This window comes from Chiloscyllium punctatum, chromosome 17 (assembly GCF_047496795.1).
Source record: "Chiloscyllium punctatum isolate Juve2018m chromosome 17, sChiPun1.3, whole genome shotgun sequence".
NCBI lineage: Eukaryota > Metazoa > Chordata > Chondrichthyes > Orectolobiformes > Hemiscylliidae > Chiloscyllium > Chiloscyllium punctatum.
In genome coordinates, this window is record NC_092755.1 from 53,027,587 (window position 1) to 53,043,142 (window position 15,556).

Below are 15,556 nucleotides of genomic sequence, written 5' to 3' on the forward strand. Positions count from 1 at the left end.
CTTGATCATTGCTGGGTGTTCAGTCTAGTTTCATTCCTTTTGCCACACTTTGCAATGATCATTTGCATCGAATCACTTGTTAGGAAATGTCAATTGGCATTTAACAGTTAAATATTATTGTAGATGTGGAATCACTTGTGGCCCAGACCTATTGAGAATGGCAGAGCTTCCATCCATAAAGAACATTAAGGAATGAAACAGATGTTTTGTTTACTTTAGTTGGTAACGATTTTATTGACGTCATTAGACTAGCCTACTTTTAATTCCAGATTTTCATCATTAATTTAATTCAAATTCCACCATATGCGATACTGGAATTCTAAACCATGACCGCAGACTATTATTTTAATATAATATAATTGTGTTGTGATTGAAAACAATATTCACATTTTGAGGTCACGCACATTTCAAGTCAGATCAATGCAGATTATTAGCACTGTTGAATGTACCGGTATCCTGTTATAACAATTCAACCAAGCGTTCGTTATTCGATTAGATAATGTTTAATTTGTAGCTTTTCTTCCTGGGTTCATCTTTGCTCTATATGTCTTGATAGGTATTTTCGAACTAATCTGTTCAGAGGTGTTCTACACACTGCTGAAGCAGGTTGAAGTTGAACCCGGGCCTTCTGGCTACTCTTACGTGACAAAGATACGTGAATGGCAATCTTGATAATTTCTATTCACCGTTTTCCTTTGAAGGATATACACCAGAGTTGAAAGCAGTGTCCAAGTTTGTGAAGGGATTCTTCCCGATTCCACTCGTAATTGTGTTTACTTTTAAAACTGCGATGGTTTTCTTTCGCCTCACGGATTGCAACAGTATTTCTTGTCCACATTTATCTTTTGTTAATCGTTTTCCAAAACATCAATTCTCCATCTTGAAACTTAAGGAACACGAAGCATATTTTGAAATTTGATACTACAACTAAAGGTTTAAAATAAAGGAAACACCTTGAAGAACTTGTACTCTACCCTTTCAAAGGCCAATGTATCCGTTACACATTTTGATGCCAAAGACTAAGTGTACTACCACAGATATGGTCTGACCGAGACTCTGTATTTGGGGATCATTATTTCATAATTGTAATTCCAACCTTCGCAGGGCAATACACGCCTTTTCCAATTCGTATTACACCTGTGCACTAGTTTCCTATGTGTTTTCAGATGGGCACCAAAATCTATTCATTAATCCACAGTGTCGAACGTCTGAGGATTGAGCAAGATTTCCGTTTATGTTATTCGTAAGTTCAGTGTGGACGCATCATTTGTCACTGCCGAACTTTTTTCTGTCAGTGTTTTGAACATTTGCGTTTTCTACCGGATTTCATTAAGGATGTCATGTAGCTCATTGTGACACTTAATATTATCTGCAAACTTGCTTATACATCTCTCTACCCTTTCATCCAAGTCATTACTATACGTTATAAAAAGCCGTTGCGCTGGAACTTATTGCTTCCAGAATCCAGTTCCCCATTCAGGCGAAGAGGAATCCTTGCTCCCTGTTTGACCTCTCCTGGCTCCCAACCAATTGCCAACAGCTTTCTTTATATATTCGAGAATGGCGAAGTTCATTTATATGTTCTTCCCTGCACGTACCCACTGTGCAAATTAATTTTTGATGTTCCAGGTCTATCAGTTCCCAGGTTCTTATTATAATGTTTGTTTCATGGTATCGTAAATGAGGGCATATGCAGTCGATCTGACAAAATGTGCGTAGTAAACAATACTTTTAAAAATAAACTTCAGATCGTTTGAACAACTTATATATCTACATTTAGTGATAGGTTAAAATGATCATTTAGTCCAAAGTAAGACAATATGTAGTAAGAACATGCTTCATCGAGTTCATGAATACTCTGAAGCAGAACTTTAAAAGCATGGTTCTTAAGTCAGTTGGTTTCTGATAAAGGCCCCACGAAATCTGCAGCCATGTTTTGCAAATTATTTTGGCACCCATGTCAAAATAACTATGATGAGCAAGGATTAACGTTGTTGGATTATTTCGAGGGAAAGTTGTCGTGTGTTGTCAGTAACTGCACTATGGAATTAGGTCCCCAAAAGAAAAGGCAGGCGTGGCGTTAGTTTGAATCTGTAAACTCAGACGCGTTAGCACTTTTACAATGTGGTTTTGACGTTAACATGTGCATGAAGTGCAGCTCATTCCCATACAGACATGAGTTGGTTAGGTCTATTTCCAAAAACAAAATGTTGTAAGATTAGTTTCATGAAATATTACACTCACACAACGCCCCATGCTTCCATACAATTTCTGTATTCCAACTAACCTACAGTATGTGTACAAATAAGCGTAAACCATTAAACTTGACTTTTTAAATACTCAGAATGCTGTTATAAGCGGCTTCAGAGATATCGGGCAGAAATGAATAACGGCAGCTGAGATCATGGTACACAGATTTTAATACAAAGCGATATTAGCAACATTACATTGAAACTTTGATCATTTCATGGTGAACGCGCAATAAACTACAGAAAATAGAACACAGCTGACATTTTAAACTATTGCGGTTGTTTTCAATGTTCAGTTTAAAATTGAACGTCAAATAGCTAATTGTAGAACTTAACTTTCAAGAAGCTTCTCTAATAAGGTGGGAAATAAATGCACAAGAGTCTTCGCTCAGATGCAGTTGGATCTCGCAATAGTTCTCTGAAGTGGATTTGTTAGAGTCTCATGTTTAACCCCACAGGAGTAAAGCTCGTGTAAGTTCCATTCTGAGGCTGACAGGGTCAGATAACTGCTCACACTGAACGTGTTGTCCGCCTCCTGCTGGATCCGACTGGTCTCAACATGATCTCCCCTGACACTGCCATCTACCGTCCACTCAATCTCCACAGCGCCCGGGTTAAAACCGCTCACCAAACACACCAGAGTCGCCGTGTTCTTTTCCGTGATTTGAACCGGTGAAGGCGGAAGGAGGGAAACTGTGGGTTTCCGCGGCTCTGTAAAGTAGCAATAAATGAAACTGTAATAAAACTGGAATTAATATTTTACTTCCTTCAAATCTCTTTAAATTCTAAGTCACTTCTTAAAGCTACGAGGTGCATAATAGAAACGCATAGCTGGATTTAAATTAAACTGGAACCTGAGATCTACAGCTCTAGGGAAGATATAACCCGAGAAGATGTTTTTATTTTTGCCAACTGTGAGGTAACAAATGAAGATTCTCCAACGTGAGAACATTTAAAACGAAAAAAACATATAAATCTGGACATAGCAGAGTATTTGGGGAACACGGCATTGTCTGACATTGTCTGTAGAGAGAAAATCCCGCGAAGTCACTGGACTCCAAACGTCAATTCTGCTTTTCTCTTTACAGATACTGCCAGACCTGCTGAGTCTCTCCAACACTCTGTGCTTTTTATTTCAGATTTTCTGCATCTGCAATTTTTGTGCGTGTTTGAAATGAGACGGGATCTCAATAATCCGTTCAAAATACTGATCTTATGCAGTCTGTCATAGTGTCCCAGGAACCGAGGGTTCGACACAAAGTAAAACTGGCAAATCAGAATTTGGTGTAAAACCTGGAACTACTGTTGTGAAAACAACATTTTGCGACATTTATTCCATTGTCATCAATCTTAAGAATTACTTTTAATTCTTACTTCTTTCTCTTCCTTTGCCGATGATTGGGGATGGGATTTTTGCACTGATATTTGTATTTCTATATAGTTCATATTCCTAAGGCTCAGATCGTTTATTGATTTGCATCTTCCCGCTCCCACCCCTATCAGTGACAACACTGGAAAAATCGCAGAGGGCTCTCCCATCGCGTTCGAAGTCCCAGAATCGGAGGCATCCGTGGCGTCAGAGAGTTAGAAGATGCCATTTCAACAAAACGACTGAGTTTCCTAAAACATATTTGCCAACATTGTAACTAATTGAGCCCTTATTGAATAAACAGAATCCATCACTGTCGTGGAAATGCAACACAAATCCCCTGGCCAGTATCAATCTCTCAATGTCGCGAAAGACAACAGCTCGTTATCACAGCGCTGTTTACCGGTGAAGGGCCTCACGGTTTTTACACTACAGAAATGATTGTACTTCAAACAGTATACATTGACAGCTACTGGCCTGTTCTGAGGTTCTGTTACATGCTGTACCAATCTTAATTCATTGAGCTGCTCTCTGTTTGGGCACCATCTGAGCTCATCTGATCACTACCACTACACTCGCCCTCACTCCCGCAGCACCGCCTTCCTGTCTCCCCCGCCCTACACCACTCCTGCGTTCAAGCTTGTATATCTTGTAGTGTTTAGCAATTTTTTTGTTCTCTTTCTTCTGATTAAACAGAATTATTCTCATGGTACTATAAATAAGTATATAGCCATTCGCGCTTCAACTAGAGTGCGCTGCAAACACTGAGCGAAACGGTTTATGTAATTCGAAGCTTAAAACAGTTCTTTTTCCAAATCTTGATCTAGAAGCTGAAGCAATTCATTCTGGCACCGAGTTCCAAAGTCAGGCACATCAGCGCTTCTAACCAGCACCAGTGTTGCCCCTCTCAAATAAACAGTGTAGCCGCATTCTGAGAGTTAAAAATCACAAAACTCCAGATTATAGTCCAACAGGTTTATTTGGAGTATAACCTGGTGAGTGTGTGATTTTTAACTTTGTACACCCAGTCCAATACCGGCTCCTGCAAAAGCATTCTGAGAGATTCGCTTTGACCTCTACATTGTTAAAACGTGCAGGCTGAAATTGAGAGGAATCAGTTAAGCGTTACCAGTTCCTTCTACCACAGCTGCTGTACCTCCCTCAGTATAGGTGAATATTCTGACACTGTAATAGACGGCGTCCCGCGGTATTATTCAACAATATTCTAAGGCATTATTTGACTTAATATCAAAGCGCGAAGTATTTTCCGGTAAATTTTCCTTCTCCTGAGATGTGTACCAGAGACATTTGTTTGAAGAAAGAATAAATATACTGAAATGATGCCTTTCTGTTTTATATTGCGCCTTAACCCATTTCACCCTGTGCAGCCAAATAATGATATTACACATCGTTGGAATATCTGCATATTCTGTGTATAACCACTCACTGAAACTAACCACACATTCAGCAGCACAATTACAGGGACAATGATCTTGGTGGGGGTGGGGGGACCATCCTAAGAGATGCCCGAACGTTTGAGAGAACAGGAGTAACTAGTCCGGTGATTTATAAATAAAATAGCCATCCTGCCTGTGACTGCGCCGCAGAAGTTGGATCAGCGTTGATCAAACTGGCTGAGCCCAGCGCAAAAAATACGTTCACTCCAGTCATCTGGATTAGTGTGAAAGGTCGAACTGAAAATCTTGGACTGAGTGGTTTTCGCTGCTTAAAGACAAATGAGAGGGAGTTGCAGCAAAGCGCCACACTGCCCTTCCGCCGCGTTTATATCGCGGTGCTGCTTTCAGTGGAATGAAAACGGCATCGCGCGAAAATTGTAATCAAGTAAAACTGAACGCTTGGAGCAGGGCTCTGAGGGTCAGGATACAATCGCTAGGCCAGACTCGGCGCTGGTGTTTCCGATTCGGTGAATTTTCCACGAAAACGTCGAACTCAAATCGAGACCTCGTATTGAGGTGGCCCACAGTTTACTTACCGCTCAGGCTCAGCTTGGTTCCTTTCCCGAATGTCACTGTTCCACTTGCTACCGCACAGTAGTAATCGGCGGCGTCGTCCGATTGCACATTGGTGATGGTCAAATGCATCTTGTTACTCGATGAGTCCACAGACCCGGTAAATCGGTCTGGGATTCCCGAAGCCGTTTCGTCATCTTCGTCCCAAACAAGGACAGGGGCACTGCCGGGTTTCTGCCAGTACCAGCTGGTATAGTAGCTGCCGATACTTCCACCGGCCATGGTACAGGTGATCTTCACAGTTTCCCCCGGGGATGTTGAGATGGATCCTGGCTGAGTCAGTGTAGGATCCCCGTACGTACCTGGTGAAGCAGCAAGTCAGAGATCAATCACTTGTTGCAATTACAATTGTTTTTCGTTTACAGCCGTTAAACTCAAGCGTGACAACACAAAAAAACAACGTAAAAAATAACCATAAGGCAAATTAGCATGTTTACTTACTGTGGAGACAGAACATCAGTGCGGCGAGAAATCCAACCCATTCAGTCATGGTGAAGGTTCTAGTGCTTGAGGCAAGAACGTGTTGCTGGGATCTTTCCAATCCCTCCATTAAGTACCTGCAAATCAGGAAAATTACTGAATTTTAATGATTCATGCAAATCTCCAACCACGTGATATCGGCCAACAGGAACCAAGCCTCAGATTGGATTTGCATTAGCGCATTTCAGTCTTATTTTTAGAAAAGAGAAACAATTTGTCAAAGTCATAGATTATTACACAAGAATGATTGAATCCAGCGAAACAAAAGATGCGGCACGAAGATTAGATGGTGTTATGCTTGTATTTCAGAAGCCCGAAGAACATAAAGGAATGCAAAAGCAGTGCTAACTGGGAAATTAGCAATGAGGTCCAGGCGAAGAACAAGTTACTTAAATTGGTTTTATTTATACATATGCAGGAAGGCGAAGTTGGTTCAGAACTGATTGTCCTAAAGGATGGATGGATGGAAATAATTCAGTTACATTTGCATTCATTTTGTTTTCATAATTTCTATCAAAATTAATTCTTACCTCAGGTTGTTAAATTTCATTTGCCATGTGCCTAGTCGTTTGTTTGTCTTGTGGAAAAGTGTGATCATTTTCCTCAAGATTTTCAGTAATTCTGAGTTATTGTCGTCTGCAACTAATTTCTTTTTTAAAATGCCTGCATATCCACGCCAACGGTCCATTAGGACAGGAGAACAATTACTTCATCACTCATTTCTGGGGTTAGAGCAGCACATGCTGACACAAGCCTGAGAAAAACCACTTACCATGGTTCTCTGATTTCTGTCGTTTAGTTAAATGTTGAACAGCGCCCTTGTAAGCGAATTCAGTTCATTTTAGCTAACATGTTTATTACACAGTACTCTGTGGAACGGTATGTTTATAACTCCAGTCACAATCATCAAATGCTCGCTATTCAGAAACTTTCTTTCGCGTTTCACTAAATCAAGCTTGTTAAACACAATTTCGCTTTAATAAGTCCTTGTTGGTTTTCACCCATAAATCCCGATTTTGCCACGTGCCTAAGAATGCTATGCCAAACTGGTGTTACCAAATGTTTTCCAACTGCTGACGTTTAGCTGTTTAGCCTGTAGATGTCAGATACATTTTTTATTGCTGAACAGGGATAAATGTTTTTCATTTCAGCAGTTCTTCATGTGTACTTAATACATCTTCATTATGTGTGTATACTCACAGACAAACGCACACACATATATAAAACAAACATATACACACTTTTGTGGGGAGATATGCACTAATGAATAAGCCAAGCAATATCGCATGTCCCCAATTTCTCTTGACAAGGTGATGGTGATTAAAGGCCTGAAACATCGATTTTCCTGCTCCTCGGATGCTGCCTGATTTGTGCTTTTCCAGCACCACACTCTTGACTCTAATCTCCAGCATCTGCAGTGCTCATTTTCGCCAAGGGGTTGGTGAGTCATCTCCTTCAAACAATGTTCTTTATGTGGTTGTGGGATTTGGATAAAGGGAGCTGGGGATGTAGGTACACTCACAGTGTTATTGGGAAGGGAGTTCAGGACTTTGATACAGCGATAGGTAGTTCCAATTTAGGATTGGTTTGACATAGAGGAAATCTTGCAGGTGGTGATATTCCCATACATATGCTGGCCTTAATCTTCTAGGTCTTCTAAGTGATTGAGATATCTGTTCTGCAAGGTGCTGACGACGGAGCCTTGATGGGTCACTGCAGTGCATCTCGTAGATGATGGACAATGCTGTTCCTCATCATCTGTGGTTAGATGTGTGCAAGTTGGAGATACTGAATGAAGTGCCAATCAAACAGGTCGCTTTTCCTGGATGGCATGGAGCTTCTTGAGTGTCATTGAGCCTTCACTTATCCACGCAAATCGAGAGCATTCCATAAATGCCTGCCTCGTGCTTTGTGAATGGTTGGCAGATTTTGGGAGTGAGGAGATGAGTTAATTGCTGCAAATTTCCGAGGTTCTGAGTTACTCTTATAGCCACAGTTTGTCCAGTTCAGTTTATGGTTAACGGCATTCAACAAACTGTTGAATAAGTGGGAAATGTCACTTCCTGGCATTGCTGCTCTGTGAATGTCTCTTACCAATTATCATTTACTTGCTTGTCGTTGAGATCTTGGTACATATGGACACTTATCGGTATTTGAGATGTTGTGAGTTGGGTGTTGAACATTGTGAAATTATCATTGAACATCCACATTTCTAGCTTCACGCTGGAAGTAAGGCCATTAATGAAGCAATGGAAGATGTTTGGGCCTGCAGCAGGACTTGGAGGAACTCCTGAGGAACTCCTCAGAGATGTCTGTAATTGAGACTCTTGATTGCCCAGCAGCACAAACGTTGATCTTTGTGTTAGATATAACCTAAAATGACTGAGAGTTTTCTGCCCATTTCTAGATTTATTGGAGGAATGGATCAAATGCTACCTCGATATCAGAGATACTTACTCTCACTCCCCCTCTCGAGTTCCGGTTTTCTGGCCATGTTTATGACTCGGTTGCAAATGGGAATGTGTCCACGTGATCGAACTGAAACCGATTTTTGAAATGCATTCTAATTAATCTCTCCATAGATGTTATTATACAGGTCTGGAGCAAATAGAACTTGAACCCAGGCCTCCTGGCACAACATTGCGCTGAAAGTATCCTACAGAAACCAAGTGTCAATATGCAGCTTAATGCGAATCAGGTATCATTTGCTAATACTGTCGATGACTCTTTCCATCACTTTTCTGATGACTGAGAGTAAATTGCTTAGACTTTGATTGTGTTGGATTCGTTCTGCCTTTATCCCTGTGCATCAGGTGATTTTCCACGTTGTTAGCTGGATGCCAGAAATGCAACTGCTCTGGAATTGCTTGCGTCGGTGTACAGCCAGCTCTGGAGCACAACTCTCCTGTACTATCGCAGGAATGTTGACAGTACCAATAGCCTTTTCAGTATTTAGTGCCATCAATCGTTTCTTAAAATCACGTAGGGTGAATTGAAGAGGCTGAAGACTGGGATCTGTGATGCTGGGAACCTTTGAAGGAGGCTAAGTTGGATTGCCAACATGGCACTTTTGACTGAAGATTATTGCAAATGCTTCAGCCTTCTGTTACACTGATGCACTGGGCTCTATTAACAGTAAGATTGGAAAGTAGCGATTTCTAAGTAGATTTGTAGGTCAGGTTGAGGTTCTGGATGTAAGTTTGCTCACTGAGCTAGAAGGTTTGATTTCGATACAGGAAATGACATCACCAACTCAAGCAAACCTAAACACATAAAAAGAAAGCGAGGCATAAAACCAGCGCTTCATCGGGGGCTCACTGATGATGTTATCTAGTATGGTGGCGAAAGGTCTGAAAGCTAACCTTCCAACGCAGTGAAGAAACTTACATCCAGAACATTGGGAGTAGTTGATCAGCCTTTCCGTCCACTGATTTGTTTAACAGTCCACTACCATTCACAATTGATTGTGGCAGGACAGCAGAATTTGCATCTGATCCATTGTATGTTCATCACATGCCATATCAGTAAGTTGGTATGCAAGTAATTCTGTGTTGTAACTTCACCAGGCTGATGTTTTAGTTTTAAATATGTATGGTGCTGCTCTGGGCATGGTCTTCCACATTCTGCATTGAAACAGAATTAATGGTAATGGCTGAGTTAGGGATATGGTGGATCAGAAGTTAAAGATTTTTGTTGAATACAATTTTGCTGCTGATGAAAGAACATAATGTCTCAGGACTGCTCAGTCTTGGGTTACTGAAAGTATTCAAAATCCATCCCACTTAGCACGGTGGTAATGAAGATGGATCAACGCTTCCGTTATGAATGTGCAGTTGCCAAATGTGCTCTCTTTAAAACATTAACTGATACCTGTGGATGAAGTTAGCAATATGGGGCAAGGTTTAATATCAAAATCCACCAGTTGACTCCCATTGAAGTGTATTATTGCGCTTATTAATGAAGGAGTAATAATTAATGAGCAAGCGTAGAGATGATACGATCATATTGGACGTTTGACGTCGAAGATCTGGAACTTCCGATACAATGTAATGATGAATTGTTGAACACGCAAGGTGGTACTAATGTCTCATCGTTACTATTTTAGGTGTCCTTGAGATTTTATGGACCAAATTTAAGCAATGGAGCTGTGGACAATTCATGAAACCTCAAAGAGTTTAAGTAAAGAATTATAGCTAGTCTTAATATAAATGTGCTATTTTCGTGGTTTGTACATTGTAAATAGTATGTATTTTACAGCAGGATTTTCAAAGAAATCTTTCACATAGCCTTACTTGACAAACATGGAGGATCGGTATGGACTGGTTGGACCGAAGGCCTGTTTCCACACTATAGGGAATCTAATCTAATCTAAAACATATATGATACAATATTACCACCTAGTGGCTTAATAACATATTACAGCTCGAGATCGTCAGCGCCTACCAGCTGACAGATGAGGAGAAGGTGATATGCTCCTACGTTTGAGATGTAAGCCAGCTGTTTAATAGACAGTGAACTTCAGAAAGAACGGGCATTCGAGGCTATCGTGAACCTGATGACAGTTTTGTACATTTTATTTACTTATTCTTTATAGGGAAGAGAACATCAATAGCAAAGCTAATAGTTTTTGTCCATCCCTAATCGATTGTTCAGCTATTTCATTCGGTTGCTGAGAACACACCGCATTTCCATAGATCTGGTTTCACGAGTAGGCCAAACCAGATAGGTTTTCCTTCTCTGGAGGATATTACGGTAATAGATATATGTTGCCAACTATCAATGATATTTTCAATTCCAGAGTTTACCAATTGAGTTGTAATTCCACAAGAAGGTACGTTGTCGGGATTTGAACTCTGTTGGCCGATGGATTGTTAAATCAATGGCGTTAAGATTCTGTCACCATTGCCCCTGCACAATGGGCATAGTACTTTGGAATCCAGAAAATGCTGGGGTTTTTTTAGCTTATTGTCTTGACACTGACAATTAAGTGTCTGCTTGTCAAATTGGGAAAGTGCACAGGAGTTGTAGCAACAGACCTGACGTCCTAACAAGACTATGTAACGTAGTTCGTGAATTTCTCTAGGTCCTAAATACTCTTTCATAAATTGCACGATAATCGTGTGTAACCGACAAGATTACATTAATCCTTTATGGTCCAGCTTCTTGGAATATCCTTAAAAGTTACATCCGTGGAGTAGGAGTAGCTCCTGGAAATTCCTGGTGATTGGACCACTAAGGTTTCCTCGATCGTTGTGTCCGCAGAGGAGTGATCAACAACGTGAATCCAATAAAAACAGTGAAGGATGCTGGCCCGGGTAGGAATTGGAGTGCAGAGCGTTGGACCGACAGTAATGTCTTTGTACCTCAGCATCATATGGAGTACTCCAGGTAAAAAGTCAATGCACGACTCAATTAATTGACAGCCCCAACAAATTAAGCAGACGGCAGAAAAATGAGATCGCACTCAAGATCAAAAGAAACACAGTGAGTGATAGCATTGAGTGATAGCATTCAGTAGCATAGAATCAAGTAGGCTGAGAAATACAAATGTTTGTGCGACCATCATCAAAACTATTCATTTATGTCAGTCGAATAGGACTGTCAGCTGTAGGGGGGTGGGGGTGTAACATTGCCACTGATTGCTGATTTTGACTTATACAGGTCTGTCCACGATTACCAGAAGGTACTCACTTGCCCTTACCAGCGGAATCAAGATAGCATCGGGCACTAAAACTCTCTGCCATCTTAGACTGGCTCTTGTTACACTTATTGGTCAACTCCTTTTGCAGATTTTCAAGCAAAGTCTAACTTAGAGCATCACATTTTCCTTTAACGTGCATGTGTAGCTCTAAAATCACAACCGGCACTTGTAGGAAAACTTGCAGATGATGCTGTTCCTTCACGTTTTCCTTTTGTTTTGTTCTAATGAGAGCACTATGGAACTTGGAAGCTGCTATTGCTGGAACCTTTAAGAGTTCCTGTAGTGCATCTTGAAAGAGAATACATTACCGCCACGATGCATTGCTGGTTTTGATACAATAAAATAGGAATGCATAAAACAGATTTTGTCACTCAAATGCCTAATGCCAAACGTAAAGAGTAAATGAGTTGTGTGAGGCTTGTTGCAAAAACTCAAGAAGTATTGCAACAATTTTCACCACGTTGTGTATTATCATAAATAATTATCTGAATGATATTTCATATACTATAGACTGCAGCATAGGAATGGTGTAGGAGGAAGCCATTCAACCAATGGTGTCCGCCTTTGGCTGTCTGGGCATTTTGACTTAGTGCTTGCCATTCCCTTACCACGTTTTCCCTGCTCATTCCTTCTACTTAAATTATCAAACAATGTCCTCTTGAATGTTTCAGTCAAGCCTGCTTCCACAAAATTGCAGACAGTACATCTCAAACATGGTAAGAGGCAGGAGGTTTAGAGGAAATCTGAGAAAATATTTTGTTTCATTCTGAGGTCGGTGGGAATCTGGAACTCACTGCCTGTAAGGATGCCAGAAACCGAAAACCTCGTATCATTTAAGTATTTAGATGGCACACTAGTGATACCAGGACATATAAGGCTACAGGCCATATGCTGGTAAATGAGATAAGAACAGTTAGTTAATTTCACTGGTAGAGACTCAATCGGCTGAAGGACCTTTACTGTGCTGTAGATGTCTATGACTCTATGACTGTTTGCTGTGTGAATGGGTTTTAGTTTCTTTGCATCTCGTTTCTTTCTTTTGCAAAACACTTTAAGATGGTGCCCCGTGGTTTTCGACATTTTCCCAAGTGAGAGTATTTCGCGTTATTAGTTCTGTCCGACACTTCATGATTTTGAAAACTTTTTTTCAAATCACCACACAGCACTCGCCTTGCCAAAGAAAATGGTGGAGCATCTCTAATGCGAACATTTTGAGATTGGAAGGTCCACCTGCTGAGATCGTTGAGGTTTTTATTTAGATCAGAATTTGCAAAGCAACATGCAAGCGATCAATTGCCACATTTAGGGAATCGACAGTCTTGTAAAATTACAGACCCTTCCTTGCTTGAACTTTGCTCTGAAACTTAGAACAATTATTTGCCTGTTTCCCTTAACATAACAAATGAAATACATTTTAAAAAGTCAGCAATATGACATGTTTGATATTGTTGATACCTCCTGAAAACCTAGGCTCATCCTTTGATGTGAACCCTGAGGGTTGGTGATTATGCACACAGCCTCTGTAAATGGATGATCGTGGCTATCTGCCTGTACACACAGATCGCCTAATGGTTCTTTGATGAAGTTTTAACTTATGCAGAACTGCCTATAAATTCGTGCATATGAATTATATGCTGCAAAGCTGCAGCTTTTTCATGTGAGGCATGAGGCTGTTTTGCTTCATTTGCATCGATTCTCACTCTCCACTTAGTTAGCTGGATATAGTGGCATGTTCACAGGAAATGCCATGCTCAGGATGGTGAGACTAATCCTTGTTTTTTGGTGTCTGATGCTAAAAAGCAACCATCCACCACCAATCTCTGTCTTCTACCTTCAAGCCAGTTTTGTACTCAAATGGCTAGTTCTCTCTGTATTCTATATGACCTAACTTGTTAATCAGTGTACCATGAGGAACACCTTACTGAAATCCATATAGATCATGTCCACCACGCTGCCGTCATCAATCTTTGTTACCTGTTCAAAAACCTCAATCAAGTTCGTGAGACATGATTTCCTATGCACAAAGCCATGTTGACTATCCCTAATCAGTCCTTGCCTTTCCAAATGTAAGTAAATCCTGTCCCTCAGGATTCCATCCAACATCTTGCCCACCACTGCCCCTCAGGATTCCCTCCAACAACTTGCCCACCACCGATTTCAGTATTAAGGCTTTCTTAAATAGTGGCACCATGTTAGCCAACCTCCAGTTTTCTGGCACCTCACCTGTGACTATCGATGAAGCAACTATCTCAGCAAGGGACCCAGCAATCACTTCACTAGCTTCCCACAGAGTTCTAGGGTATACCTGATCAGGTCCTGGACATTTGTCAACTTTTATGCATTGTAAGATATCCAACACCTCTTTCTCGTAAAATGGACATTTCTCAAGATATAATAATCTGTTGCCCCACATTCTAGATCTTCTCTGTAGTAAACACTGATGCAAAATACTCGTTTAGTAACAACCTCATCTCCTGTGGTTCCACACAAAGGCTGTCTTGCTGGCCTTTGAACAGCCATATTCACTCCCTAGTTACCATTTTATCTTTAATACCTGTGAACATCTGCTTCCAGCCAAGGTTTGAAAGTTCGATCCCAATATCGCCAAAATTGGCGATCCTCCAATTTAGAACATCTCAAACAAGTATGCTGTTTTGGAAAATGCAGGGGTGGGGGGGGGGGGAGATGATGGACTCTCAGTGGAATGTAACATGAACAACTAAGTTTCTGGTCCTGAGAATGGCTCTAATTTAATAAGGGATACGTCGGGTTCCAAGCAATCGATTATGGTAGGGGATTGGCTAGTCAGAGGCACAGACAGATGTCTCTGCGGGCAGCAGTGAAAAATCAGAGTGTTGTGTTACCTCGCTGTTGTCGTGATCAAGGATATCTCAGAGAGGGTACAGAACGTCCTCAACCGGGAGAGGACCAGCAGGTGGTCGCTATATACATTGGAGCTACAACATAGGAAGGGAGAAGGATGAGATTTTGAAGGGAGAATGTAGAAAGTTTGGCAGGAATTTAAAAAGGATGTCCTCGAGTGTAATAATATCTGGATGACTCCCGGTTCTATGAGCAAGTGAGGGTAAGAATAGGATGATAGAGCAGATGAATTCATGGCTGAGGAAGTGGTGCAGGGAAGAATGGTTCACATTTTTGGAACACTGAAATTTCTTCTGGACAGAAGTGACCTGAAGACGAATGGATTGCATCTGAATTGCCAGGGGAGTAATGTATACTGGCAGGGAGAGTTGGTAGAGCTGCTCTGGAGGATTTAAACCAGCAAGTTGGGGGTAGGGTGGGGCAGGAAAATAGTGAGAAAAGACATCAATTTCAGACTGGGACAGTTGGGAAAAGGAGTGAGTCAAACAGTCAGGGCAGGCAGCAACAAAGCAGAGAGCAAGGTATTACTGATAAATTAAACTGCATTTATTTCAATGCAAGAAGCCTAACAGGGAAGACAGATGAACTCAGGGAATGGTTAAGAACATGGGACTAGGATATCATAGCAATTACAGAGACGTGGCTCAGGGATGGACAGGGCTGGCAGCTGAATGCTCCAGAATACAAATGCTATAGCAATGATAGAAAGGGGGGCAAGAGAGGACGGGTGATAATATATTTGTTTAGAGATAGCATTTGGGTGGAATTGAGAAATACGTAAGGAATAGTCACATTATTTGGATTATATTGTAGACTCCCCTCCACCCCCCCCCCCCCAGTAGTC

The 15,556-nt window shown here is 41.1% G+C and overlaps 1 protein-coding gene across 1 annotated transcript; it reads right to left on the reverse strand.

Moving 5' to 3' along the window:
• Positions 1-2,411: 2,411 nt before the first annotated feature.
• On the reverse strand, positions 2,412-6,191 carry LOC140487690 (immunoglobulin lambda-1 light chain-like). The gene is made up of 3 exons (XM_072586960.1): positions 6,090-6,191; positions 5,612-5,950; positions 2,412-2,960 (listed from the first exon to the last, which is right to left on the reverse strand). The coding sequence occupies exons 1-3, from the start codon at positions 6,136-6,138 to the stop codon at positions 2,638-2,640; spliced, it is 711 nt and encodes a 236-aa protein (XP_072443061.1). The 5' UTR covers positions 6,139-6,191; the 3' UTR covers positions 2,412-2,637.
• Positions 6,192-15,556: the final 9,365 nt, after the last annotated feature.